At 46.5% G+C, this 27916-nt stretch overlaps 1 protein-coding gene across 1 annotated transcript in view; it reads left to right on the top strand.

Annotated features, from left to right (window-relative positions):
- The first annotated feature begins 437 nt into the window (after nucleotides 1-437).
- The window catches only part of SLC9A3 (solute carrier family 9 member A3), a 714882-nt gene continuing 687403 nt past the window's right edge, over nucleotides 438-27916 (top strand). Inside the window, exon 1 of the mRNA XM_040353440.1 lies at nucleotides 438-796. Within this exon, the coding sequence (XP_040209374.1) occupies nucleotides 526-796 (271 nt within the window). The 5' untranslated portion in view covers nucleotides 438-525. The remainder of the gene's footprint in view (nucleotides 797-27916) is intronic.

Raw genomic sequence — 27916 nt, 5'->3', positions numbered from 1 at the left:
GGCATGTTTGGAGCAGCCACAGGCATTCCCGCCCGTACCTTTAGACCAATTTGATTGAACCAATCCTTTATCTAGGATCTAAATAGGTAGCACAGTGTTTCAATGCAATTTCTCCTTCTAGGGCCTCAGACACTTTGATGTGAGAACAAAGGGACCAAAACTACCACCTATAAAAGACCTAAAGCCATAAAATGATCCCTTTTACCTTTGAGTATTGATTTTCTAATTATCAAAATAACACAGAATATGTTCTGCCAAACCCTTCACTTATTGCCTTCATAAATTATAGACATGATAAGATTACCATTATCTATAACCCCAACTGCCAGAACAAAGGAACATTTAACACTTGTCAAAGTGTATAAGCTATGATGTGTGTATACAGCTATAAATGTTTTCTGATTAAAGTAATGTGGTATTAGATAGCAGTGGCACTTGCTAACTGAGTGCAAAACAGTAATACAAATCTACAAACATTCAGAATATAGAAACACCATACAGAGAAAACTACTGCCTGCATAGGACATGTGGACACTCTTTACCCAAGTATACTTGAAGACTTCAAAATACACCATAAAGATCTGCATTTTGTCTTTACTTTTGTGTTCAATAACTAAAATAGTTGATTGTAATTCAAGTACCAGCAACATGGAATTTGTAGACTATAAACTCGTTAGAAGCAGTGGAAATTCTAATTCAACATCTACCATCCAAATTGTAACTTTTCAATGGGAGAAAGTCCACATTCCCTACATCATAACATTGTGGATTTTGGTGGCTGCTCTTGGAAAGCTGGGTAAGTTGTTCAATAAAATAATATAACTTTTTTATAACTTTTTTAAAATCATGTTGCTTTTCTGAGATTGTGGGCTCCATTCATGATGTGGTATCTACTGCTTTAAGAAATACGGTAAAATAGCGTTTTAAAAAAAAAAAAAAAAAATGTTGGCAGTCACAAAAAAACGCTTCTAAAATAGAGGTATTTTTCTGAAATATGTGGCATTTATCTCATGAAACAATGCACTATTTTATCTATATGCGATATCCAGCAGAATGAATACAGTGGAGAAGGATTAGAACCCCTGTCAGTTTTTATTGCTAAGAAAGGTAAAATGGTTTGAATGGACAGTACACTCTGTTCTAGCTATAGACCAATCTCTCTATTGAACTGTGACACCAAGATATTCTCTAAAATACTGGCAGGGAGGATGAAAACTATTATGAACGACATGATACATACCGACCAGGTTGGTTTCGTTCCTGGTCAGGAGGGGAGGGACAACGGAATTAGAACTTTATTAGCCATACAGAAAATTAAAAACAGTGGAGCCCCAGGTCTACTCTTATCAGTGGACGCCGAAAAAGCGTTTGACAGAGTAGACTGGGGCTTTATCTATAATACCTTAGAGGTAATAGGAATAGGACCAAAAATGTTAACTCGCATTAAGGTACTTTACAACCAACCTACGGCAAGAGTAAAAGTCAACGGGACCCTTTCGGGAATATTTGAACTCCACAATGGTACAAGACAGGGATGTCCTCTGTCTCCATTGTTGTTCGTGCTAGCATTAGAACCCTTATTAAGAGGGATAAGAAAGAACCCAGACATAAGGGGGATAGAAGGGGGACAGGAAGAACACAAACTCACGGCTTACGCTGATGATATATTATTCTACTTAACCAGTCCAAGAATAACGTTACCAAATTTAATAAAAGCAATGAAAGAATTGTGGAGAAATGTCTAATTTCAGAATGAACCCGACCAAGTCCGAAACCCTGAGCTTTAATATAGCTAAGAGAGACCAAAATACATATCAAAATGAGTTCCCATTCGTTTGGGGCAAAAAGGTAATAAAATATCTAGGAGTTAAAATAGCAATCACTAATGAGAGGGTATATAAAGTAAATTATCTGCCTCTGGTAGAGGATATCAAGACAGAATTTAATAGACTGGCCTCAGGCCAAATATCATGGGGGGGGGGGGGGGGGGGGTAGAATGAATATATTTAAAATGGTAATCCTACCTAAAATTATGTACAAAATACAGATGCTCCCGATCGCACTTCCCCAGAAGTACTTTAAAAACCTACAAACGATGATTTTAAAATTCGCGTGGCAGGGAAAAAGAGCTCGTATCAGCTGGGCAACACTGTAGAAAAAAAAAAGGCACAAGGGGGATGGGGTGCACCAGATATAAGAAATTATTATAATGCAGTTATTCTTACACGAGTTATAGACTGGATAAGAAACGCTAAACAAAAGAGGTGGGTAAGCATGGAATATCAAATGAGTAAGGTATCACTAGGGAGTATCATATGGATTCCAGAATATAGAGAATTAAGTAGGGATTCACATAGTATCACACGGCACGCAATTAAAATCTGGGATAAAGTTCATAAAAATGAGAAATGGGATTTTAACTCCCCTTTAATCCCACTAACAGACTCAAAATATTTCACACCAGGTATAGAAGTTATTTGGGAAATGGATTATAAAAGAAAATGCACAGTTGAAAGGTGTTATGACGCAAGACAAATTAAGTACTTATCAGGAACTAAAAAAACAGAGGGGAAGTGGTAGAGATAAATGAGTGGCGGTATGTACAGTTAAAACACTTCTTTGAGGCACTCCCTCAGCCTAGCAGAGGTGTAGAAAATCTACGCCCTCTAGAGAAAATCAGTGAAGGAAAAGGAGGGAAAGGAGTGATCTCTAAGATTTATAAAAGCTTGATGGAAGAGAGGTATCTGGAGACACCGATGTACATCAGAAAATGGGAGGAAGAACTGGGGTCACAATTGAACGAATCAGAATTAAAACAAATATTGAAGAGAGTACATACCACGTCAGTAAACAGTAAAACAACAGAATTGAATTATAAATGCCTAACTCGCTGGTATATAACTCCAGATAAGGCACATAAATACAAAAAAGAAACATCAGAACTCTGCTGGCGTGGATGTAAAGAAATTGGAAACATGGCACATATATGGTGGTTATGTCCAAAAATAAGAAGGTATTGGAGTATGATCAGACATATAATAACTGAAATAACTAATTTAGAGATTACAGATGACCCATGGGTAGGGATGAGCTTCGAGTTCGAGTCGAACTCATGTTCGACTCGAACATTGCCTGTTCGCCTATTCGGCGAACAACGAACAATTTGGGGTGTTCGTGGCAAATTCGAAAAGCCGCGGAACACCCTGTTAAAGTCTATGGGAGAAATCTAAAGTGCTAATTTTAAAGGCGAATATGCAATTTATTGTCCTAAAAAGAGTTTGGGGACCTGGGTCCTGTCCCAGGGGACATGTATCAATGCAAAAAAAAGTTTTAAAAACTGACGTTTTTTCGGGAGCAGTGAATTTAATAATGCTAAAAGTGAAACAATAAAAGTGAAATATTACTTTAAATTTCGTACCTAGGGGGCTGTAAAGTTAGCATGTGAAATAGCGCATGTTTCCAGTACATAGAACTGTCTCTGCACAAAGTGTCATTTCTGAAAGGAAAAAAAGTCTTTTAAAACCGGACTTGCGGCTATAATGAATTGTCGGCTCTGGCAATTCAGAGAGAATTCATTCATAAAAAAAAAAAAAAAATAGCGTGGCGGTCCCCCCAGATTCCATTACCAGACCCTTCAGGTCTGGAATGGATATTAAGGGGAACCCTGCCGTCAATTTAAAAAAAATGACGTGGGGTTCCCCCCAAATATCCATTCCAGACCCTTCAGGTCTGGTGTGGATTTTAAGGGGAACGCCACCCCAAATAATAAAAAAAATGGCGTGGAGTTCCCCCAAAAATTCACACCAGACCCCTTATCCGAGCACGTTAACCTGGCCGGCCGCAGAAAAGAGGGGGGGACAGAGTGCGGCCCCCCCTCTCCTGAACCATACCAGGCCACATGCCCTCAACAGGGGGAGGATGTCCCCATGTTGATGGGGACAAGGGCCTCATCCCCACAACCCTTGCCCGGTGGTTGTGGGGGTCTGCGGGTGGGGGGCTTATCAGAATCTGGAAGACCCCTTTAACAAAGGGGACCCCCAGATCCTGCCCCCCCTATGTGAATTGGTAATGGGGTACATTGTACCCCTACCATTTCACGAAGAAAGTGTAAATAGTTGAAAAAAACACACACACCATAGAAAAAAGTCCTTTATTAATAAAAATAAAAGAAAAAAAATCCAGCGGTGGTAATCTACTCGGTCCCAGTTCCCTGCTCCAACGTTGTCTGTATCCAGCGACGGGTGATCTCCGGTCCAGCGATGAGAAGATCCATCCATCCAGAGCGCAGCCACGCCGACCTCCTCTCTCCGCTGGACACAGTCCAGCGAATGACGCGGGTGAAGCTGTGACATTTCTTATATAGGGGAGGCGGGGCCACCCGTCACGTGACCCCGCCCCCTCTGACGCACCCTCTGCTACGTCACTGGGGAAGCCCAGTCTTCCCCCTTGCTGGGCTTCCCCAGTGACGTAGCCGAGGGATGCGTCAGAGGGTGCGGGGGTCACGTGACGGGTGGCCCCGCCTCCCCTATATAAGAAATGTCACAGCTTCACCCACGTCATTCGCTGGACTGTGTCCAACGGAGAGAGGAGGTCGGTGATGCTGCTCTCTGGATGGATGGATCTTCTCATCGCTGGACCGGAGATCACCCGCACCCGTCGCTGGATACAACAACGTTGGAGCAGGAAGCCGGGAACGAGTGGATTACCACCGCTGGATTTTTTTATTATTTTTTATTAATAATGGACTTTTTTCTACGGTGTGTGTGTTTTTTTCCCAACTATTTACACTTCCTTCGTGAAATGGTAGGGGTACCCCATTACCAATTCACATAGGGGGGGCCAGGATCTGGGGGTCCCCTTTGTTAAAGGGGTCTTCCAGATTCTGATAAGCCCCCTGCCCGCAGACCCCCACAACCACCTGGCAAGGGTTGTGGGGATGAGGCCCTTGTCCCCATCAACATGGGGACATCCTCCTTATGTTGAGGGCATGTGGCCTGGTACGGTTCAGGAGAGTGGGGGGGCACACTCTGTCCCCACCTCTTTTCTGTGGCCGGCCAGATTAACATGCTCGGATAAGGGGTCTGGTGTGAATTTTTGGGGGGAACTCCACGCCATTTTTTTTTAATTTGGGGTGGAGTTCCCCTTAAAATCCACACCAGACCTGAAGGGTCTGGAATGGATATTTGGGGGGAACCCCACGTCATTTTTTTTAAATTGACGATGGGGTTCCCCTTAATATCCATTCCAGACCTGAAGGGCCTGGTAATTGATTTTTTTTTTTTTTTTATGAATGAATTCGCTCTGAATTGCCAGAGCCGACAATTCATTATAGCCGCAAGTCCGGTTTAAATGTCTTTTTTTCTTTCAGAAATGACACTTTGTGCAGTGACAGTTCTAAGTGCGGGAAACATGCGCTATTTCACATGCTAACTTTACAGCCCTAAGTACGAAATTTAAAGGAATATTTCACTTTTATTGTTTCACTTTTAGCATTATTAAAATCACTGCTCCCGAAAAAACTGCAGTTTTTAAAACTTTTTTTTGCATTGATACATGTCCCCTGGGACAGGACCCGGGTCCCCAAACACTTTTTAGGACAATAACTTGCATATTAGCCTTTAAAAATAGCACTTTAGATTTCAAACGTTCGAGTCCCATAGACTTTAATAGGGTTTACGGGTTTCTTTATATAAAAGTAATAAAATAAAGCAATAATTGTAAATGGCAAATTGTTTGCTAAAGTAAACTAAATTTAATAATAATAATAAAAAAAAAAACACAAATGATGCGAAACCTAAACAGAGACGTTATAAGCAATTTCAAAAGAGAGAAGGTGACTAGAATACCAGGCGAAGGGGAAGCTACTTTCACAGTACACACATGCTGTATTGAAAACAACTACCATATATAATCGAGTATAAGCCGAGTTTTTCAGCACATTTTTTTGTGCTGAAAATGCCCCCTCTGCTTATACTCGAGTCACCTTTTTGCGCCTGATCACCCGGACTTTGGGGACCCAGCATCGGCCGACCGTAGGTCCCCTGGACCCCAAACTTGGCACACATGCAGCTCTTCCTCTACAAGTGTGCAAAGTTTGTTGGCCGTGGAGCACCGATTTTCAAAGCCAGCACCCCTTCCATAGACTCCCATGTTAAATGGTAATTTCTCCGGTGATTTTGAGGACCCGATACCGGACGGTCGTAGGTCCCCTGGCACACATGTAGCTCCATTTCTACTCTACAAGTGTGCAAAGTTTGTTGTCTGGGGGAACTATGGCTGGGGAGCACCGATTTTTCAAAGCTGGGCACCCCTTCCATAGACTCCCATTTTAAACGTCAGTCTAGTCATGTACAAAGTGAGGCATGGGCACAGTGAGGCATGGACACAGTGAGGCATGCACATAGACACAGTGAGGCATGCAGATGGACACTCTAGGCTTATACTCGAGTCAAAATGTTTCCCCAGTTTTTTTGTGGTAAAATTAGGTGCCTCGGCTTATATTCGGGTCGGCTTATACTCGAGTATATTACGGTATGTTAAATTAGGCAAATACAGAATATCTTTATAAATGTCAAGTATTGAATGAAAATAGTATAAAAAAATAACACACATGTTGTTCTACAAGATATTTTGTCTTTTTTATTGGTGGAAGAGTATTTATATATGTGTGGTTTCTGAAACTATTTTTATTCAATATTTGACATTTATAAAGATATTTTGGATTTACTTCAAGTATAACTAAAGGAAAAGCATTTTGTTTTGGATAGGGTGGGGAGGTATTAGAACACCTATTAGGTTTTTACTTCTGTCTGTGCCCTCATTATGGAGATTCACCCTCTTTATTTCTCCTGTTTACCATTTTTATTGAAAGTGAACGTAAAAGAAAATCCCAAATTTTTCTTGGGTTGTCCCCAGAAAAGTAATAGAGGGAACATTTTCCAATTGGGGCACTAGTTCTGGTGACCTGGGGGACCCAAAGGGAGTCCCTTAACTACTTCAGCCCCATAAGGATTTACCCACTTCCTGACCAGGCCAGTTTTATGCTATATGGCACGGCGTCGCTTTAACTGACAATTGCAAAGTCATGTACACAAACAAAATGTATGTTTCTTTTTCCTCACAAATAGAGCTTTCTTTTGGTGGTATTTCATAAGCTCTGCGGTTTTTATTTTTTGCGCTATAAACAAAAAAAGAGCGACAATTTAAAAAAATATATATATTTTTTACTTTTTGCTATAATTAATATCCCCCAAAAAAATGTAAAAAAAAAGAATTTCTTTATCAGTTTAGGCCAATATGTACTCTTCTACATATTTTTGGTAAAAAAAATTGCACTAAGCCTATATTGATTGGTTTGCACAAAAGGTATAGCGTCTACAAAATAGGAGATATATTTATGGCATTTTTATTATTATTATTATTTTTTACTAGTAATGGCGGTGATCAGCAATTTTTAGTGGGACTGCGACATTGCGGCAGACAGATCGGACACACTTGACACTTTGTTGGGACCATTGATATTTATACAGTTATCAGTTCTATAAATAGCCACTGATTACTGTAAAAATGTCACTGGCAGGGAAGGGGTTAACAGTAGCGGACGATCAAGAGGTTAAGTGTTTCCTAGGGAGATGTTTCTAACTGTGGGGGGGAGTGGACTGACAGGGAGTAGAGAGAGATCACTGATCCTGATCACTAGGAACAGCAGATCTCTCTCTACTTCCCTGACAGAACAGTGATCTGTCTGTTTACATTGACAGCTCCCCAATTTGGCTCTCTGAGGAGCGATCACTGGCGGACATCGCGGCTGTCGGCCATGCACATCAGCTCCAATGTCACACCCCTATAGTTCTTAAACCGGCTGACGTACATCTACAGCAGTTGGCGCAACTGTGCCAACCTGCCACAGTATAATGATAGCGGCTGGTCGGCAAAAGGGTTAATTTGCAGGGATTTCCTCTCACTTTCTGTTTTGGCAATGGGACAAAAAGTGAAGGTAAATCTCCCAAAAGGGAAAAAAACTCAGTTACTCTATCCAAAATGAAAAATAAAGTTTTGACTTTTGTTACACTTTCAAGCAGCCTTTCTCAACCTTTTCAACACAGATGAACCATTAGGATATATTAGTGAGATGAGGCCCCTGAGGATGCATTTTCATGCGTATCGCAAAGGCTAGGATATCAGAGCCAGAACGTTACGCTGTCACAGCGGAGGTCCGCGTGGCCGTGTTGTTACAGTATATGTGAATCTAGCAGCATGATATATTGTTTTTATGCAATTTACCTGTTCATTGTATGTCCTTTTAATAAATAGTACAAATAAATAGTACACTATGAGGCATATCTTTTCTTAATGGCCTTTGGTATTTTGGGACATATGAATGGAGCTCTACCCTGTGAAGTCAAATAATTTGAGAGGAAATTCTTGTACTGAAACCTGTGGACATTCCCGTTTTCACCTTAGGATCTTTTGTTTGGTGAGTGCGCACTACATTGGGGTGAAAGCTGGTTGAGGCTGGTGATCTGCAGTTGCACTTATATTTATGCATGGAATGTTACTCACCTGTCTGTAATTTATCTGGAGTTCCAGAGATAAGGCTCAAATGAGAGGATTCATCATACTCCACATGAGTGGCATTATCAAAGTGTGTTTGCTGCACTTAATTTTGTAGCCACAAATTCTTCAATCCTAATGGTGGTCGGACACCTTCTTTTGCACTTACTGAGTGGGTACATTGGACTTTGTTTAACACAGAAGGACTTTTTTGTGTTTTTTATGTTTATGTAACTAGAGTTTATAATCATCACAGCGCAGCATATTTTATGTTTATTAGTGTGATGGTTAGTGGGAAGAATACTCCTTACACTTATGGCCATGGGGAAGAATTACCCCATTATAGGTAGCTAAAACCCATCAATAATGTCAGTGGCAATGGCGTCACCAGGGTGGGGCCAGAGAGGGCCCTGACCCTACAACATTATGCTGTGCCCCCTTTTGTGTCCCCCCAATTAAAATGCCTTTTGTTGTAGCGGTTGCGGCATGCCCCGCATCTTGCTCGGGCCGCCATCAGAATAGCACAAGCTCAGGCTCTCTTGAGAAGGAGAGCGTCCTGTCACTCCTGCGGGGATCCCCCTCCCTCCTCTTCACGCTGACACTCTGCATAATGCTCGCACAGCCACAGCCGCCAGACTATAGAATCACACAGAATGGAGATCTACACCATTGTAGCACATAGCTTTGCACTCCACAAAAGTCCTCTGCACCCATGTATCATCCCCGGGGGAGGGAGGGGGGCACTGTATTATGTTACATTGAGCTCCGTACAGGCTGGGGGAGGGGTGACTGCTGTCTTTTCTTTAAACTTGGTAAGTTTGGTAAAGTCGGTATAGGTGCAGTATATGGAAGGGGTCAGTTGATAGAGGGTGCTATTTGAGGGGTGTCAGTATATTGGGGGATCAGTATATAGAAGGGGTTTCAGTATACAGAAGGGGTGTCAGGTCAGTATATTGAGGGGGTGTTAGTATATATAAGGGGTGTCAGTATATGGAGGGGTGTCAGTATATAGAGGGGTGTCAATATATAGAAGAGGTGTCGGTATATAGAGAGGTGTCGGTATATAGAAGGGGTGTCAGTATATAGAGGGGGTGTCAGTATATAGAGGGGGTGTCAGTATATAGAGGGGGTGTCAGTATATAGAGGAGGTGTCAGTATATTGGGGGTGTTAGTATATAGAGGGGTGTCAGTATATAGAAGAGCTGTCAGTATATTGGGAGTATTCGTATATAGAAGAGGTGTCAGTATATAGAAGAGGTGTAAGTATACATGGGTGAGTCTGATCTGCTCCCTCCCCCTGCATCCTCATTGGCAGGGAGGAGAGCGACTTGCAGGAAGGAAGGACTCCACCAGTAGCACAGGATTCTGGGACATGTAGTCCCCAACTAAAGCGGCCACACACAGCCTCCTATGGGGGCAGGGAATGACAGAGCCCAGCATGCTCTCTGGCGAGGGGATTCACAAAGCATAGGCTGCCTGGGAGAGGAAGACAGACAGGACGAGGGAGGCAGGTGAGATTACACTTTAATGGCCATTGGAGCGATACTAAAAAACATAAAGATTTTTAAATAGGCAGAGGGATTTGGGATAGTGCGCAGGTAACTTTTTCCTTTGTTTTTTATTGTATGTATTGGGGCATTTGCAGGAGTACAGGGCTTAATATTGTATATTTGTATGCATTTGATACCCACTGTCAGGATATATAAAGTGATTATATATATATATATATATATATATATATATATATATATATATACACACACACACATATACATACATATACACTGTATATATAAATAAATAAATAAATAAATAAGTGCTTTATAGTTTGCCCCCCTACTTTTGTCCCCGTCCCTCCATGTGCCCCCCATAAATATGAAAGCTGGAGACTCCACTGGTCAGTGGGAACAATAGGAATTGAGCTGCAGCACGGCCACCCAAGCCCCTTCCCACATCATTTCACAGACAGACATCAGCAGGCGGGAGGTGGGCGGTGCCACAGCTCAATTCCTATTGGCAGCCACCCGGCCTCCTCTTGTTTGGTCTACAGGAAAAAAAAATCACTTTAGCTAAATCTTCTGAATGCTGTCAAGATGTGTACCTGTCATGTGGAAATACGTCAACCCTCCAACCCCAGAGCACTGGTTTGCATCCATTAATCAAACAAGCAAAAACCATACCATTTTTTTTTTCTTTTTTCCTCTCCTTGTTCCCCATCCCACTTTTCTCCCTCCCTCCCTCTATCCTTTCCCATTTCCACCTCCACTCATTACACATCTTCCGATCTCTCTGCCCAACACCCCTACTTCCTTTCTTCTCCCTTTCAGGTTTCTACATTTGAATACAAAGCATTAAATAAGTTGTAAGAACTCTTACAATGGCAGTAATAAAGTCAATATTAACTTTACACAAAAACAACAATGCTGGCAACCAGGGTGTTTTTCCTTGAACTGATGTGTGTTGACTAACAGTATTGCAGATAAACCAGAATGAAGGAAACTAGACTTTATAGACACGTGTTTTTTTTTCTTTCAGTTTTGTTTTGTCATGTTTATTTTTGTGTATAAAGCACTATTTTGCTACCAGAGCAGCAATTTTTCATTTTTAACAAACCCAAAAAAATAAAATAAATCACCATGTTTAGGTGAAAATAACTAACAGCAGTCAGCACAAAATTTGTGATAATAAATTATATTATAAACACAAAACAGTGCAGCGCTAATAAAGATATGGTTAAAATTATAAATACAAATTGGCCCGGATTCTTAAAGCACTTACGCATCTACTGATACACCGCGTAAGTGCACGGATGCGCCGTCGTATCTATGCGCCCCGATTCTGCAAGTAAGATACGCCTGAATTTTGGCTTCATACGGCCGACGTAAGTTTCCTACGCCGTCGTATCTTGGGCACATATATACGCTGGCCGCAAGGGGCGCTTCCATTGATTTACGCATCAAATATGTAAATGTGCGAGATACGCGATTCACAAACGTACTTACGCCCTTCGCTGTAATCTATGCCGTTTATGTAAGGTGTACGTTCGGCGTAAAGTTAAGCCTCATAAAGCAGGTGTAAGTCATGTTAGGGTATGGACGTCGGAACAGCCGTCGTGTTTTACGTAGTTTACGTAAGTCGTACGTGAATGGGGCTGGGCGTAGGTTACGTTCACGTCGTAGGCATTGAGCCGTCGTATCTTAGGGAGTAAATTCGACGTGATTCTGAGCATGCGCGCGCATGCGCCGTTTTTGTTCGGCCCATCATTTGCATGGGGTCAAGCTTCATTTAAATGGATCACGCCCACTTCCTTCCCACTTTGAATTAGGCGGGCTTACGCCGGACAATTTACGTTACGCCGGCGCAATGTTGGGAAGCGAGTGCTTTGTGAATACTGTTCTTGCCTCTCAATGTTACGTCGGCGTAGCGCATATGAGATGCGCTACGCCCGCACAAATATACGCCGCTCTACGTGAATCCGGGCCATTATGTTTACCTGGACACAAACCAAATATTCCTATTAAACAGTGTGAAAGTTGTGATCAGTTCAATATCAAATATACAGAGAACAAATTACATGCTTGTATGCAAACATGTATAAGGAACATATTATATATATTGTAACCTGGGGGACAGGTAGTGGGTACAAAAGCTCCCTGGGATGAGCAGGCACAGATACCAAAGCCATAGGATAAGTAAAAACAGTGCGGTTTTTATTGGTGCTATACAAAGTCTATTTACAGGTGCTGTACAGTGTTCAGGAAAAAACAAACAGAACAAAAATAGTTAAACGAAAAACCTAGCCATGTCTTGGCTCTAACTATACTATTAGCTAGATTCAGGTAGAATTAGGTCGGCGTATCAGTAGATACGCCGACCTAACTCAGAATCTGTGCCGACCTATGTTTAAGTGTATTCTCAAACAGAGATACGCTTAAACATATCTAAAATACGACGGCTTGCGCCGTCCTATCTTAGGTTGCAATATTTAGGCTGGCCGCTAGGTGGCGCTTCCATTGCGGTTGGCGTAGAATATGTAAATCAGTAGATATGCCTATTCATGAACGTACGCCCGGCCGACGCAGTACAGATACGCCGTTTACGCAACGCTTTATCAGGCCTAAAGTTATTCCAACAAATAGTTGGAATAGTAATGTTAAAGTATGGCCGCCGTTCCAGCTTCGAAATTCGAAAATGTTACGTCGTTTGCGTAAGTCGTCCATGAATAGGGATTTACGTAATTTACGTCCACGTCGAAATCAATAGGCCCGTGCGGCGTACTTAGCCGCAATGCACACTGGGAAATGTAGGCGGACGGCGCATGCGTTCACCTTGCGCCAGAAACGCTCCAGGCCCACACCTAGAGTGCCATGAGCCCAGACCAGGCGGGGACAATTTCCGACCAAACGACCGTTAAATCAGTGAACGAGGCACAACAATGAGCAATGTCCCTTTTAATCGACAAAATGAGGTCCACCGAACGAGACAGGCCTACGTCATTCCCGCCAGCGTGGATGATAAGAACAATCAGACCTTGTACAAATCTCCTAAGGTTCAGCAGTTCAGGCAACATTTTCGCCCAGCGAAGCCCACAGAAGCCACACCATCGAATTCTGGCAACCTCGAAAGGAAAACCAAGGTTCCTCCCATAGCCTCTGTTGGAGGCACGTCGGGCAGCCCAGTAAATAAAAGAATCACCGAACATCCAAACCCGAACTGGAGGAGAACCTGAAATCAACACAAAAGATGAGGACGAATATATAGGGAAAAACAAGAAGAATCTCATCTACCCAATCGCTGCAGCTCCTCGTCTGAAAAACCCATCTCGCGCGCAGTGGTGGCTGTGCCGATGCGAAAGGAGTGCGTGGAGAAATCAGCAGGAGGCAGGCCCAACCAAGAAAGGCAGAGGCGGAAAACCCTAAGGAACTGAAAACTGTTGAGATTGGAAGAATCAGCATTAACAAGATAAACAGAAGAAGGGTGTAAAGAAGAAAAGGAAGAAGACAAGCAAACCGGGCAAAAGTGGCCCCCACAGGCCTTGAGGACCACGTGCCTACCTCTGGAAGAATGGTCCATCTTAGAAGAGGACAAAAGAATAGACACAAAATAATCCGCGATAAGCACATTCTCGGTCAACACTCCACCAAAGGAATGTCTATCCTTGGCGACCAGCTCGCTGATCCGAAAGGCACCAAAGAATGCCCAGGAAAAAGCAAGCTGAAAAAACTCTCGTAGGAGGAGAAACAAACCCTAGGTAAGATGGAAAGGATATTGGCCAGAATTTGGACCGACACAGGACACCGGGAGTCGGCTAAGCAGGTCAGCCGTCTCCAACCTCGCAGGACCCTCGGAACAACAAATTCCTTGGTGATGTCTTCCCAGCCAAGGAGCCTGAATCAAAAAGAGAGAGCAGAGAGAGTAGTACCCACCGATGAACCAGGAGACCTTCCTCTCCTGCAGGTGTACCAGGTACGAGAAGAGAGCCAAGCGCCTTTGCTGAGGGGAAGAAAGGAGGAACTCACCGACACCCATTCAGACCAAATCTGACGGTAGGCCACCCACGTATTCGGGGAGAGTGAAGCACCGACGTGGCTCAACAAGCTTCGGAAACGAGGGCCCACAAGAACTTCGGGCAAGGGAGGCCGACTGAAGAAGCATTCGGGGCCAACGAGCGGAAACGATCGAGCTGTGAACGAGAAAGAGAATCAGCGACAGCGTTAGAAACACCAGGGACATGCTTTGCCCTAAACCACACATTTGATTGCAAACATTTAAGAACCAAGAAACGCAACACTGAGACCGTGGTGGGAGAACAAGCGTATTGGCGGTTCACAACCTGCACAACACTCATATTATCGGTCCAAAAAATCAGTTCCTCCCCCCACAAGTTCCATGCGGATGGCACCACCCTTTGGGCTGCTTTAGCTGATTTTGTGTTAGTAAAAGATGATTTGCGCTATTCAGTCTGTTACAGCGCTAGTTTTACCAGAACGAGCGCTCCAGTCTCATAACTTACTTCTGAGCATGAGCATTTTTTTCACATCGTTAAAGTCCGCACACGACCATTTTTTACGACGTTAGAAACGACAACGTTAAAAACGTTGTGAAAAATTAGAGCATGTTGGAAATTTTTAATGCCTATTTTTTAGATCATGAAAAATGCTCTGGATCCCACACACGATCGTTTTTAATGACATTAAAAAAAAAACTTAATTTTTTAGAACCCGAAAACGGTCGTGTGTACGCGGCATTATGCATAGAAACCTAAATATGGAAATCATTGGGGTTCATACTTGACAATGTTTTGTCAAGCAAGACAATGTTTTGTCTCTAGTCCTACTTAAGGGCAATTAGACTGTGCAGTTTGCAAGTCGCTCCAGAGCTTAGTACACAAGGGAAAGCTTCACTTTACAAAGAATACCCAATCACATGATTGGATGATGGGAATCAGCAGAGTTCCCCCTCGTTTACTAAGCTCTGGAGAAACTTCACTTGCAAAGTACCCAGTCTATGGGCCTAATCCTCAAAAGAGATACTCCGGCGTAAGCCGTCGTATCCCTGGTTCTAACTTTGGAACTGATCCTCAGAAGCAGTTTTCCAAAGTTAGGCAGAAGATCCGACATCTGTAAGGGACTTACACTGTCGGATCTTAGGATGCAGTACCGCATCCGCCACTGGGGGCATTTCGAGTCGAAATGCCGCTTCTGGTATGCAAATTAGCACTTAGGGCGATCCACAAAGCTTTTCAGCTTCGTTTTTTCGCCGTAAGTTTTAGTTTGCCAAGTGTAAAATTAGGGCTGCTTTTACATGGTCTAAAGTTAGTAACACCATGTAAAAGCACATTCAAGCGACGGCATTTGGTATGCATTCCCGAGGGAGAACTCCACGGCAATTTGTAAAATCAAAACCGGCATGGGTTCCCCCCCAGGAGCATACCAGGCCCTTAGGTCTGGTATGGGTTGTAAGGAGACCCCCCCTCCGCCAAAAAATCGACGTAGGGGGTCCCCCCTACAATCCATACCAGACCCGTATTCAAAGCACGCTACCCGGCCGGCCAGGAATGGGAGTGGGGACGAGCGAGCGCCCCCCCCTCCTGAGCCGTGCCAGGCCGCATGCCCTCAACATGGGGGGGTTGGGTGCTCTGGGGCAGGGGGGCGCACTGCGGGCCCCCCACCCCAGAGCACCCTGTCCCCATGTTGATGAGGACAGGACCTCTTCCCGACAACCCTTGCCGTTGGTTGTCGGGGTCTGCGGGCGGGGGCTTATCGGAATCTGGGAGTCCCCTTTAATAAGGGGGCCCCCAGATACCGGCCCCCCACCCTAAGTGAATGGATATGGGGTACATCGTACCCCTATCCATTCACCTGGAGGCAAAAAGTTAAAGTTATTAAACACACAACACAAGGGTTTTTAAAATAATTTATTAGTCTGCTCCGGAGGCCTCCCCTGTCTTCTTTATTAGCTCTAATACCAGGGGGGGCTTCTTCTTCCACTCTCCGGGGGTCTTCTCCGCTCTCCGGGGGGGGTTTCTTCTTCCGCTCTCCGGGGGGGGTCTTCTCCGCTCTCCGGGGGTCTTCTCCGCTCTCCGGGGGTCTTCTTCTATCTTCGCCGCTCTCCGCTGTTGACTCGGCGCACCCCGGTTCTTCTGCAGCTGTCCGGTGCCTTCTTCTTCAGCGCTGGCTGCCTGCTATCTTCGTGTGTTAGCTCAATTACTAGCAGGCAGCCATCGCGGTCTTCTGTGACGTCAGGTTCTTCTTCTCCCTTCTTCCGATGTTGACACGTCGCCTCTTCTCACTGCAATGATGGAAGCGCGCCTTGCATCCCATTTATATAGGCATCACCGTCCCATCATGCTCCGGTAGGTACCCACGTGGTGGGTGCCTACCCACGTGCACCCACCACGTGGGTACCTACCGGAGCATGATGGGACGGTGATGCCTATATAAATGGGATGCAAGGCGCGCTTCCATCATTGCAGTGAGAAGAGGCGACGTGTCAACATCGGAAGAGGGGAGAAGAACAGAAGAGAAGAACATGACGTCACAGAAGACCGCGATGGCTGCCTGCTAGTAATTGAGCTAACACACGAAGATAGCAGGCAGCCAGCGCTGAAGAAGAAGGCACCGGACAGCTGCAGAAGAACCGGGGTGCGCCGAGTCAACAGCGGAGAGCGGCGAAGATAGAAGAAGCCCCCCGGAGAGCGGAGAAGACCCCCCCGGAGAGCGGAAGAAGAAACCCCCCCCGGAGAGCGGAGAAGACCCCCGGAGAGTGGAAGAAGAAGCCCCCCCTGGTATTAGAGCTAATAAAGAAGACAGGGGGGCCTCCGGAGCAGACTAATAAATTATTTTAAAAACCCTTGTGTTGTGTGTTTAATAACTTTAACTTTTTTCCTACAGGTGAATGGGTAGGGGTACGATGTACCCCATATCCATTCACTTAGGGTGGGGGGCCGGGATCTGGGGGCCCCCTTATTAAAGGGGACTCCCAGATTCCGATAAGCCCCCGCCCGCAGACCCCGACAACCAACGGCAAGGGTTGTCGGGAAGAGGTCCTGTCCTCATCAACATGGGGACAGGGTGCTCTGGGGTGGGGGGCCCGCAGTGCGCCCCCCTGCCCCAGAGCACCCAACCCCCCCATGTTGAGGGCATGCGGCCTGGCACGGCTCAGGAGGGGGGGGGCGCTCGCTCGTCCCCACTCCCATTCCTGGCCGGCCGGGTAGCGTGCTTTGGATACGGGTCTGGTATGGATTGTAGGGGGACCCCCTACGTCGATTTTTCGGCGTAGGGGGGGTCTCCTTACAACCCATACCAGACCTAAGGGCCTGGTATGCTCCTGGGGGGGGAACCCATGCCGGTTTTTTCTTTGAAAATTGGCATGGAGTTCTCCATCTCAGGAATGCATGGCGAGCGACGCTGACAATTTTTCTTTTTTGTTTTTGTTTTCCCGACGCTTTTTTTTTTTCATCCGTCGCAACTTTAGTGTCCCGTCGCAATCCACAAAGCCCGGCGTAAATTACGTTTGCGCGCTGCACGTCGGGAAAATTACGTCACACGCATGCGCAGTACGGCCGGCGCGGGAGCGCGCCTCATTTAAATTTTAAACGCCCCCCGGAGAGGAGGACCGCCTTGCGACGGAGGCACTTAAGTTACACGGCCTGAAATTTCTAGGTAAGTGCTTTGTGGATCAGGCACTTAGGTAGAAATTTTAAGTCAGTGTAACTTAACTGCTGAAAGTTAAGTTACGCCGCCTGGCTGAGGATTAGGCCCTATGTTCCTTTAGTACATCCACCCCATTAGATGTAGTAAAATTGATTTATTTTCTCCTGTCATTTCACCAGAATTTCCTAAAATTTGTGTATATATAAGCATATAAATAATTTGATGCAAAAAAAAAAAAAAAAAAAAAAATCACAATCACTCCAAATATAAAACACGTACATACATATAACAATGGTATAATCCCTTCTTAGAATATATGTCATACATTTATTTTTAGAGATCTCTTCCCATTGACTGTAATAGCGGTCGGAGAGAGTCTCTGCTGCTGGGGCATCATACCTGATGTAAGGGGGGACTCCGCTGGGAATGCCTGATGTAAGGAGGGACTCCGCTGAGAATGCCTGTCGTAAGGGGGGACTCCGCTGAGAATGCCTGATGTAAGGGGGGGGGGGCTTCACTGGGATTGCCTGGTGTACAGGGGACTCCGCTGGGAATGCCTGGTGTAAGGGGGGACTCTGCTGGGAATTCCTGATGTAAGGGGGGCCTCTGCTGGGAATGCTTGGTGTAAGGAGGGACTACGCTGGGAATGCCTGATGTAAGGAGGGGCTCCGCTGGGAATGCCTGGTGTAAGGGAGGGGCTCTGCTGGGAATGCCTGGTGTAAGGGAGGACTCTGCTGGGAATGCCTGGTGTAAGGGAGGACTCCGCTGGGAATGCCTGGTGTAAGGGAGGACTCCGCTGGGAATGCCTGGTGTAAGGGGGACTCCGCTGGTAATGCCTGGTGTAAGGGGGGACTCCGCTGCGAATACCTGATGTAAGGAGGGGCTCCGCTGGGGACACCTGATGTAAGGAGGGGAGGGACACCGCTGGGAACATCTGATGTAAGGAGGGACTCCACTGGGGACGCCTGATGTAAGGAGGGATTCCGGGCTTCCACTGATTCTGCATTATGGTGAGTTGAATAATTTCATTCTATATTACAATGTAATAATAGAAATGCGCTTCAATCATCCTGACACCATAACAACCATGGTGCTGTGATGATTGTTAAACTTTCTGGAATACACATATTTCTATTGTGGTGTAGGATCTGGGCCTGCTGTCCCTCCATCCCTCTTTATTTCACTCTCTTTCACTCTCTTTCTTTCTTTCACTCTCTTTCTTTCTTTCTCCCTCCATCCCTCATTCATTTCAGACTCTAACCACACCCCTCTGAGCCACACTCATGTAAGCCACGCCCACTACTTCACGTAAACCACGGCCATTTTTTGCCACCTTAAAGGGCCCCTTAGCAGAATTTTGCTTAGGGCCCCAGGGAGGTCAGGATCGGCACTGCATAAGGTATACGCGTGAAAGGTCTGAACATAGGAAAAAAAGCATAGAAAGGCTCATGGCACAATTCTGTGTGATAGACAAGACAGGAATGGATGGCAGCTGACCCAACAGAGATGCACTCACTTTTTGGGAATATAACAGGGACAACAATCCACGAACGCCAAGTATGTAAGCCTCTGCATAAAGAGCTTAAGCTGCCTTGAAATCCAAACACCCTCCAGCCCAGGCTCGATAATATATAAATATATATATGTAGCGAGGTATCACCTTTCTTTTGTGATTAAAAGACTACCATTTGTTTATCCAGAAGGATCTCAGCTCCCTCCGGTGGCCAAGTTTGGTTATAGCCACCTTCTATTTACTTTCACATTGGTACAGCAAGAAATGTGGAAAACTGAGTACAGGGAAAAAGAGACTCCATTGCCCTGGATTATTCATAGACTACAATACCCAGAAAGCAACCCCAGAGTACTTTGCTCCTGCACAGCCTGCTGGGGGAGGTAATTTAAGGAGGAGGACGTGTTTGGCGCGCTCTCTCTGAACCGCCTCTTCAACACAGGAGGACACCAGCATGTGGTGTCTTTCCGGAAATCTAGGCGAGAGTTTGAGACCTATCCACGTCTGGGCGGAACAGCATCTAGAGACAGAGAGAGGATCCCTGACGGAGTGGTCGGACGGTGTCCCAGTCCAGCATTGACCTGTGGAGAGCTGGGGACTGTCTTCCTGAAGGACGGTGTGTTGGAGTTCGTAGTGTTCCGGAAGGACCAAGGCCTGATCTGATTGGGTGAGACGGGCACCTGCCCGAGTATACTGACTATATTGCAGGAGGGTGGATCGTTTATATCTACTGTGGTTTGACTATTCGGGCCCCTTTCTACCAGTTTACTTGTTCCCTTTTGGATTACAAATTACCCCTATTGCACGCCAACGCATGCCATCGCGGAAGTGCACAGACTTTTGGGATAATTTGTACTGAGTCTGATCAACCAAACCCCAATAGTGAGTCACATTATCTAAAGACTGCCTATTTAGTTATAATAACTGTTGATATCTGTTTATCTATTCTTTAACTGGGTAATCGGCTCTATTAGACTGTATAGCACTGTTATTAGAGAATAGGGTTGAGCGAACCCGAACTGTAAAGTTCGGGTTTGGTACAGACTTTGGGTTTTTCCCGAACCCGAATAATTGAAAAAAGTTCGGGTCCGGGATCGGAGTTCGGGGAAAAAAAATGCGCGGAGGTCCCCTCAAATTCAATAACCAGACCCTTTAGGTCTGGTATGGATATTAAGGGGAACCCCGACGTCAATTTAAAAATTAAATGACGTGTGGTTCCCCCTAAATATCCATAACCAGACCCTTCAGGTCTGGTATGGATATTAAGGGGAACCCCGCCGTCAATTTAAAAATAAAATTACGTGCGGTTCCCCCTAAATATCCATAATCAGACCCGTTATCCGAGAACGTTGACCTGGCCGGCCACAGAAAAGAGGGGGGGACAGAGTGCGGCCCCCCCTCTCCTGAACCGCACCAGGCCACATGCCCTCAACATGGGGAGGATGTCCCCATCAACAAGGGTCTCATCCCCACAACCCTTGCCCGGTGGTTGTGAGGGTATGCGGGCGGGAGGTTTATCAGAATCTGGAAGACCCCTTTAACAAAGGGGACCCCCAGATCCTGACCCCCCCTGTGTGAAATGGTAATGGGGTACACTGTACCCCTACCATTTCACGAAAGAAGTGTAAAGTCTTGTAAAAAAACACACTGACACCGTAGAATAAAGTACTTTATGGATTATCACCGCTGGAGTTTTTTTTTTATTAATAAAGTACTTTATTCTACGGTGTCAGTGTGTTTTTTTACAAGACTTTACACTTCCTTTTGTGAAATGGTAGGGGTACAGTGTACCCCATTACCATTTCACACAGGGGGGGTCAGGATCTGGGGGTCCCCTTTGTTAAAGTGGTCTTCCAGATTCTGATAAACCTCCCGCCCGCATACCCCCACAACCACCGGGCAAGGGTTGTGGGGATGAGACCCTTGTCCCCATCAACATGGGGACATCCTCCCCATGTTGAGGGCATGTGGCCAGGTGCGGTTCAGGAGAGGGGGGGCCGCACTCTGTCCCCCCCTCTTTTCTGCGGCCGGCCAGGTCAACGTGCTCGGATAATGGGTCTGGTTATAGATATTTAGGGGGAACCGCACGTCATTTTTTTTTAAATTGACGGCGGGGTTCCCCTTAATATCCATACCAGACCTAAAGGGTCTGGTTATTGAATTTGCGGGGACCTCCGCGCATTTTTTTTTCTAAAAGTCCGTGTCCCATTGACTACAATGGGGTTCGGAGTTCGGGTTCGGGTTCCCGAACCCGAACTTTTTTTTTAAAGTTCGGGTTCGGACCCGAACCCGAACATCCAGGTGTCCGCTCAACTCTATTAGAGAAAGAGAACTGGGTGAGGCTTGGCAGGGAGGTACTTCAGTGTGATGTTTTACTGAAGGAACCCCCTTTTGCTGTGTGCTTACGCAGGTCTGTGTATTTATTAGGAGCTAATTTGTACTTATCCCATATCTCTAATTCTGACTCTTGCAGGGCTCTGCAAGAAGTCCATTATTGTGTTGCCCTTTGTTTCTTTTGTCTCTACCTTTTTAAAGTGGAGTTCCACTCATAAATATAATTTTTTTTTTTTTTTTAGATGCCTTCAAAGTGTTGTTGCTAGGCAGAATAGTTAATCTTCCCACTTCTTGCACCTAGGTGCTTAAGCTTCACCGCACAGACTCCTGGGCAGGGACGATCCTAGGGTCACAGGCGCCTGGGTGCAGAAATATTTCTGGCGCCCCCACATGGGCGTGGTCATCTTACTAACTCCTCCCCGTTACAAATGTTTCTATGGCAACGACTCAGACACAGAGATGCTCCCTTAAGAAGTCTTCATTATCCTGGGATCCTCATATGATCTCTTAACAATAAACAAATTACAGGAAGAGAGTAAACTAATGGGACCTGGGGGGTCTCTCTGATGGACACAGAGGGGGCTTCTGTTAGGAGGTCTGGTAGAAAGAGCCCCCAGACATACTACATACATAGTAGAGGAGACAGTCAGAGACTGCAGACATGATACAGGAGACGGTCAGAGACTGAAAACATGATACAGGAGACAGTCAGAGACTGCAGACATGATACAGGAGACAGTCAGAGACTGCAGACATGATACAGGAGACAGTCAGAGACTGCAGACATGATACAGGAGATGGTCAGAGACTGCAGGCATGATACAAGAGATGGTCAGAGACTGCAGACATAATACAGGAGATGGTCAGAGACTGCGGAAATGATACAAGAAATCAATGCATCAAATGCAGCCTACCAGTGCCCACCAATTGCAGCCCCATCAGCACCCATCAAATGCAACCTACCAGTTCCCACCAAATCCAGCTCATCAGTGCACACCAATTGCAGCCTGTCAGTGCTCCTGGATCACACAGAGCAGCGACGATCTCCTGCTGTCACAGAGCTTGGATTTGAATCTCCTGGGCATCCACTGTAACAAAGTCCCGCCTCTTAGACCAGCTTGTGGCTTCTATGATACACGTCACACTGATTAAATTTTACTGCATTGGATCAGTGTTCCGTCTATCTCCCAGGAGGCGGGACTTTGTTACTCAGACCAAAGCTTGTGCGATGTGCGAGACACACACAAGCAGTGGCATCGCTAGGGTTGGTATCACCTGGTGTGGTCAGCAAGAACCACAGGTCAGGGGGCAGCAGGAACCACAGGTCAGGGGGCAGTTCCCAGCAGGACCTACAGCCTGTGGGTCCTGCTGGGAGGTGGCTGCGGATCTGTGGGTCCTGCAGGGGGCTGGCTACGGATCTGTGGGTCCTGCAGGGGGCTGGCTACGGACCTGTGGGTTCTGCAGGGGGCTGGCTGGTGATCTGTGGGTCCTGCAGTGGGCTGGCTGGTGATCTGTGGGTCCTGCAGGGGGCTAGCCGCGGACCTGTGGGTCCTGCTGGGAGCTGGTCATGACCTGTAGGCCATGGCTAGCTTCCAGCAGGACCCACGGGTAATGAGCAGCTCCCAGCAGGGGGGGGATAAATGGAATGATCATGTGGGGTTAGGGTCTCTCACCTCAGCCATGGTCCAATGGCAGCTGCCAGCTCAGCAGGACAGGTCCTCCTCCAAGTTGCATGGCCTCATCCATTCCTGGGGGGGGGGGGTTTGATGCTCCTGTTCTGGGGTCAATTACATGCACTGACAGGCCGCAGCATAAAACAGATCCAGACCCAGGGCTGTAGCACAACTTTTCTTTCCTCTCCTTCCTCACACCACCCACGGGAGCCTCAGTAGTCAGCACGCAGCCTTGGACTACAGCTCCCAGAAGCCACCGCAGCGGCCGTCACGCAAGCTTAGTAGCACTGATAGGGACGGTGTGTTGTCACATTCTCGCCAGGAGCCGCGGCCGCCCGCTTACAGTTTTTTTCTTGTCGCTTCACTCCAAGCGAGCGAGTCAATCGTCTGTCTCAAAGGAGATTGCAGACTACAGCTCCCAGAAACCACAGCGGCGGCCGTCACGTGACGGCCATCGGCGTGGCTTCTGGGAGCTGTAGTCCGCGACTTCCTCCGAGACAGACAATTGACTCGCTTGCTCGGAGTGAAGCGACAAGAAAAAAAATGTAAGCGGGCGGCCGCGGCTCCTGGCGCTCCCCCTAACAGTGCTACTTTGCTTGTGTCAGCTCGCGTACTGCACTGCCACACGAGAGCGACTCTTTGTCACGGCCGCACGGATCAAGGAGAGGAGGAGGGAGGAAGCACTTGACTCTGACACTTCACTGCCTCCCCCCTCTGGGCGCCCGCCCAGGATCGGCCCTGCTACTGGGAATGTAGTGGGTGTAACTTTTCAGGAGTCTGTGCACTCCCCAGTCTCGAAGAATCATGTGACTTGGACAGTACAAGTGCTGAAACCTGATCTGAAAACAATTACATTGCTTGTGCAGCACTGAGCATGTTCGAGATCTGCAAGGCTGAAATCCAGGAAGTCATACAGTCTGGCTTCATGATGCCCACACTTAAGATGGCCCCAGTCAATTTCTATTTTATAAAGTGTCTAAATGCTGTAACAACCTAACAAAACGGACCTTAGTTTACAGACTAACTTTACTAGAATACATTAAGCTTGTGTATTACAGGGGTATTTATATTTAAAAAGTGAAATTGTGGCCGAAACTCCGCTTTAAGTAAAGAGTTACATTGGTTAAGCCGAATTTGTGTGCAATTCCACTGTCATAACTGTTAGGAGACACAATACCTTGGCACACCACAGTAAATGATGTAACAAATGGTTACCTTGAGTTGTATTGATCCCGTAGGATCAATACAACTCAAGGTAACCATTTGTTACATAATTTACTGTGGTGTGCCAAGGTATTGTGTCTCCTAACAGTTATTGGGGTTTACAATTATCACTGATACCAGTTGTGCCACGGGAGGGTTTGAGCCAGTTTTAGGAGTTGATAGCCAGAGTGTAGACCCAAAACAAACCAGCAGCTCCTTCAGGGGTAGTGCTACATGTGGGCTTTCGTCAGGGATTTCTACGGCTTTGGCCCTCAACCCCCTCCTAGACAAGCCCTTGCCAACACCACAATGGATCCTCCTGCCACCACCAAGTGGTGTAAGTAAGAGAGTGCCTCTCCTGGCTCCTGTTTAGTGATTGAGGTAAGAGGGGAAGCTTGGACAGAAGAGAAGTTGACTCCGATCCTGAAAGCACTAGCCCCAGATAGAAAGCCATGGGTGGTTGATGTGAAGACAGACACCCTGGTCCCACACACTTATGCCTTGTGTGAATGGAAGAAGGGAATCCCTGACCAGTTCAAGGGCCCTAGTGTGAGAACAGCTGATCAGATCGAACTTTTCCTCACACGTCCAGACCTATCGAGAGGGGGTCCTACATCCACCAGTCAAGCTGCCCCTTCTTCAAGTGGGGCCAGCCAAAGTGTGGGAGCAAAATCCTCACCCCTAGCCACCCTCAGCCCTGAACTATGTGCTATCCTGGGTGAAATTATCGCCAAATGTAAGAAGGACCCCTCAGACTATGTGATGGCTGGATACCGGAAGCTCAGAATCTTCTCAGGAAGACAGCCAGTGCCTTCAGTGGAAGATGGGTTCGAAGAGTGGTTGGATTGTGCCACTCAGGCTTTGCAGGAGTGGGACATTCCCGAACCACAGAATAAACAAAGGGTCACAGAGAGCCTGAGGGGCCATGCCCTTGAGATCATACGCAACTTAAAGCTCAGTAAGACAAATTGTACTGCACAAGACTACCTGAGCACCCTTCAAGATGTGTATGGACGTACTGAAAAAGTCACTGAACTCCTTTATCAAATGGAGCACTGTTACCAGAAAGAAGGGGAGAAAATGTCAGAATTCATAAGAAGAAGAAAGGAATGGATCCGAAGAAGGTTGATGAGGTCCGTACACAACAAGTTATACGGGTTGCACAACCCTTGGACCCCATTGCCCTTCTACTGCGAACCCGCCCTGGTGGGAGTACCCTAGAATACCCTGACCTAATCCAGTTGATAAGGGAGGAGGAAATCATGCTGGACAATAAAAGAGAACCCCAGAAGCCCGAACCCACTGCAAGGGTCAGAACGATCAGCGCTGATGAGGGTGAAACCCAGGTGTAACTTTTGAAGGCCCAAGCATCTCAGTTGATAGAATTGGAGACCGCCCTGACAAGTGGTCCCATTGAAGGCACTGCAGAGGAACCATGGGAAGGTCTCAGTGAGCATCAGAAACACTATGGCCACACCTGTGAAAGTACCGGCCAGAATGCTGCTGGGCCAAATGAACCCTACCACCCCAGTCGCCCCATATGAATGGAAGGAGGAAGAGGAGGGTAGAGCATCAGTAGAAAGACTCTGTTCAGAGGATATGGCCCTCCCACCAGAGTGGAGAAAAAGGGCCAAAGCCCAATTGGCCAGATGGTAGAAAATATTCTCCAAGGATGAATACGACGTGGGGTGTGCGAGGAGCGCCACTCACAAGATCCGCTTAGAGGAGGACAAACCGTTTAGGGAAAGAGTCAGACGGGTCCCTCTGGGTGACCTAGAAGATTTGTGTGAACAGCTGGCGGAGCTCAAGAGGACGGGAATAATCAGAGAGTCTAGGAATCCTTATGCCTCCCAATCGGGGTAGTTCGAAAGAAGAACGGGTCCTTGAGGCTATGTATCGACTATTGAACACTGAACTGAAGAACTATTCCTGACCAGTATACTACCCCCCGGATAGAAGATGCCCTACAGAGTCTGTCGGGGGCCAAATGGTTCAGTGTGATGGATCTGAAGAGTGGATACTACCAGATTCCCATGCACCCTGAAGACAGAGAAAAGACAGCTTTTATAACCCCAGTAGGGTTCTTCGAGTTCAACCGCATGCCTTAGGGTCTATCAGGGGCCCTGGCCATGTTCCAGAGACTGATGGAGAGAACAGTTGGGGATATGAACCTGATAGAATTCCTAGTATACCTAGATGATGTCATCGTGTTTTGCAGAACCCTGGAAGAACACAAGGAAAGGCTGGAGAAAGTCCTGAAGAGGCTCCATGGAGAAAGACTGAAGCTTTCCCCAGAAAAAAATCAATTTTACCAGTCCTCAGTCCACTACCTGGGCCACATTGTATCCGCAGAGGGGGTGGCTACAGATCCGGAGAATTTGGATGCTGTTACCTCTTGGCCGAGGCCCACCAACGTGACCAAACTCCAATCATTCCTGGGTTTCTGCTCCTATTATAGATTTGTGGAGGGATTTGCTAAGATAGCCAGACCCCTTAATGAATTGTTGAAGAGTGAGGGAGATGTCACAGAAACGGTCAAGCCTGTGAAGCCCGCTATGGGGCCCAGAAAACCTAAGGAGTGTATCCAGGACCAGTGGAACGCCAAGTGTGAAGAGGCATTTTCTCAGTTGAAGAAGAGCCTGACCATGGCCCCTGTCTTGGCCTATGCAGACCCCAAGAAACCGTATGAACTGCATGTTGATGCCAGTTGAGATACTATACTAGGAAAACGATGGTCACCTGCGGCCTGTTGCATATGTGAGTAGGAGCCTGGTCCCTGCCGAGAAAAATTACCCAACGCACAAACTTGAATTCCTGGCCCTAAAGTGGGCTGTCGTGGACAAATTAAAGGACTATTTGTACGGGGCAGAATTTGTGGTGAGAACTGACAACAATCCACTCACCTATCCTCTCAATACCACCAAGACATTGATGGCTGGCTGCCCTTTCAGGATTTACTTTCTGCCTGAAATACCGTCCATTTGTTGGGAATAGAGACGCAGATGCCTTATCCAGAAGGCCACATGGTCTTGGTGACCCTACCGAGGAATGGACTCAATTGACCCCATAAGGAGTGCGAGCCCTATACCAAGGGGCTGAACTCCAAGCCGAAGGAGGATCCAGGGCGGAAGAAGTTGGAGTCTCACCTGATGGGGTACCAAAATGTTACTGTAACTTAACCCAGGTGGGAGAAGAAGGCCTCCCAAAACTGTCAAAGAAGGATCTGAGGAGAGACCAGCAGGAAGACGCCCTGGGGAGACTAGCATTGAAGGCCCTTGAAGAACAATGCCCAGATGTGCTTCTTACAGACTCTCTTAAAGAGGCTCGGTTGTTACACAAAGGATGGGACCGGTTGCAGCTACATCAGGGGGTGGTCTACCGAAGGGGCCCCTCCGATGGTTTGGAAGAAAAATGGCAACTGTTCCTGCCTGCCAAGCACTGAGAGATGGCCTTAAACACCCTTCACGACAACCATGGTCATTTAGGAT

This window comes from Rana temporaria, chromosome 5 (assembly GCF_905171775.1).
Source record: "Rana temporaria chromosome 5, aRanTem1.1, whole genome shotgun sequence".
Lineage (NCBI taxonomy): Eukaryota > Metazoa > Chordata > Amphibia > Anura > Ranidae > Rana > Rana temporaria.
Note: the sequence above shows the minus strand (reverse complement) of the source record. Positions and strands in the feature narration are given on the sequence as shown.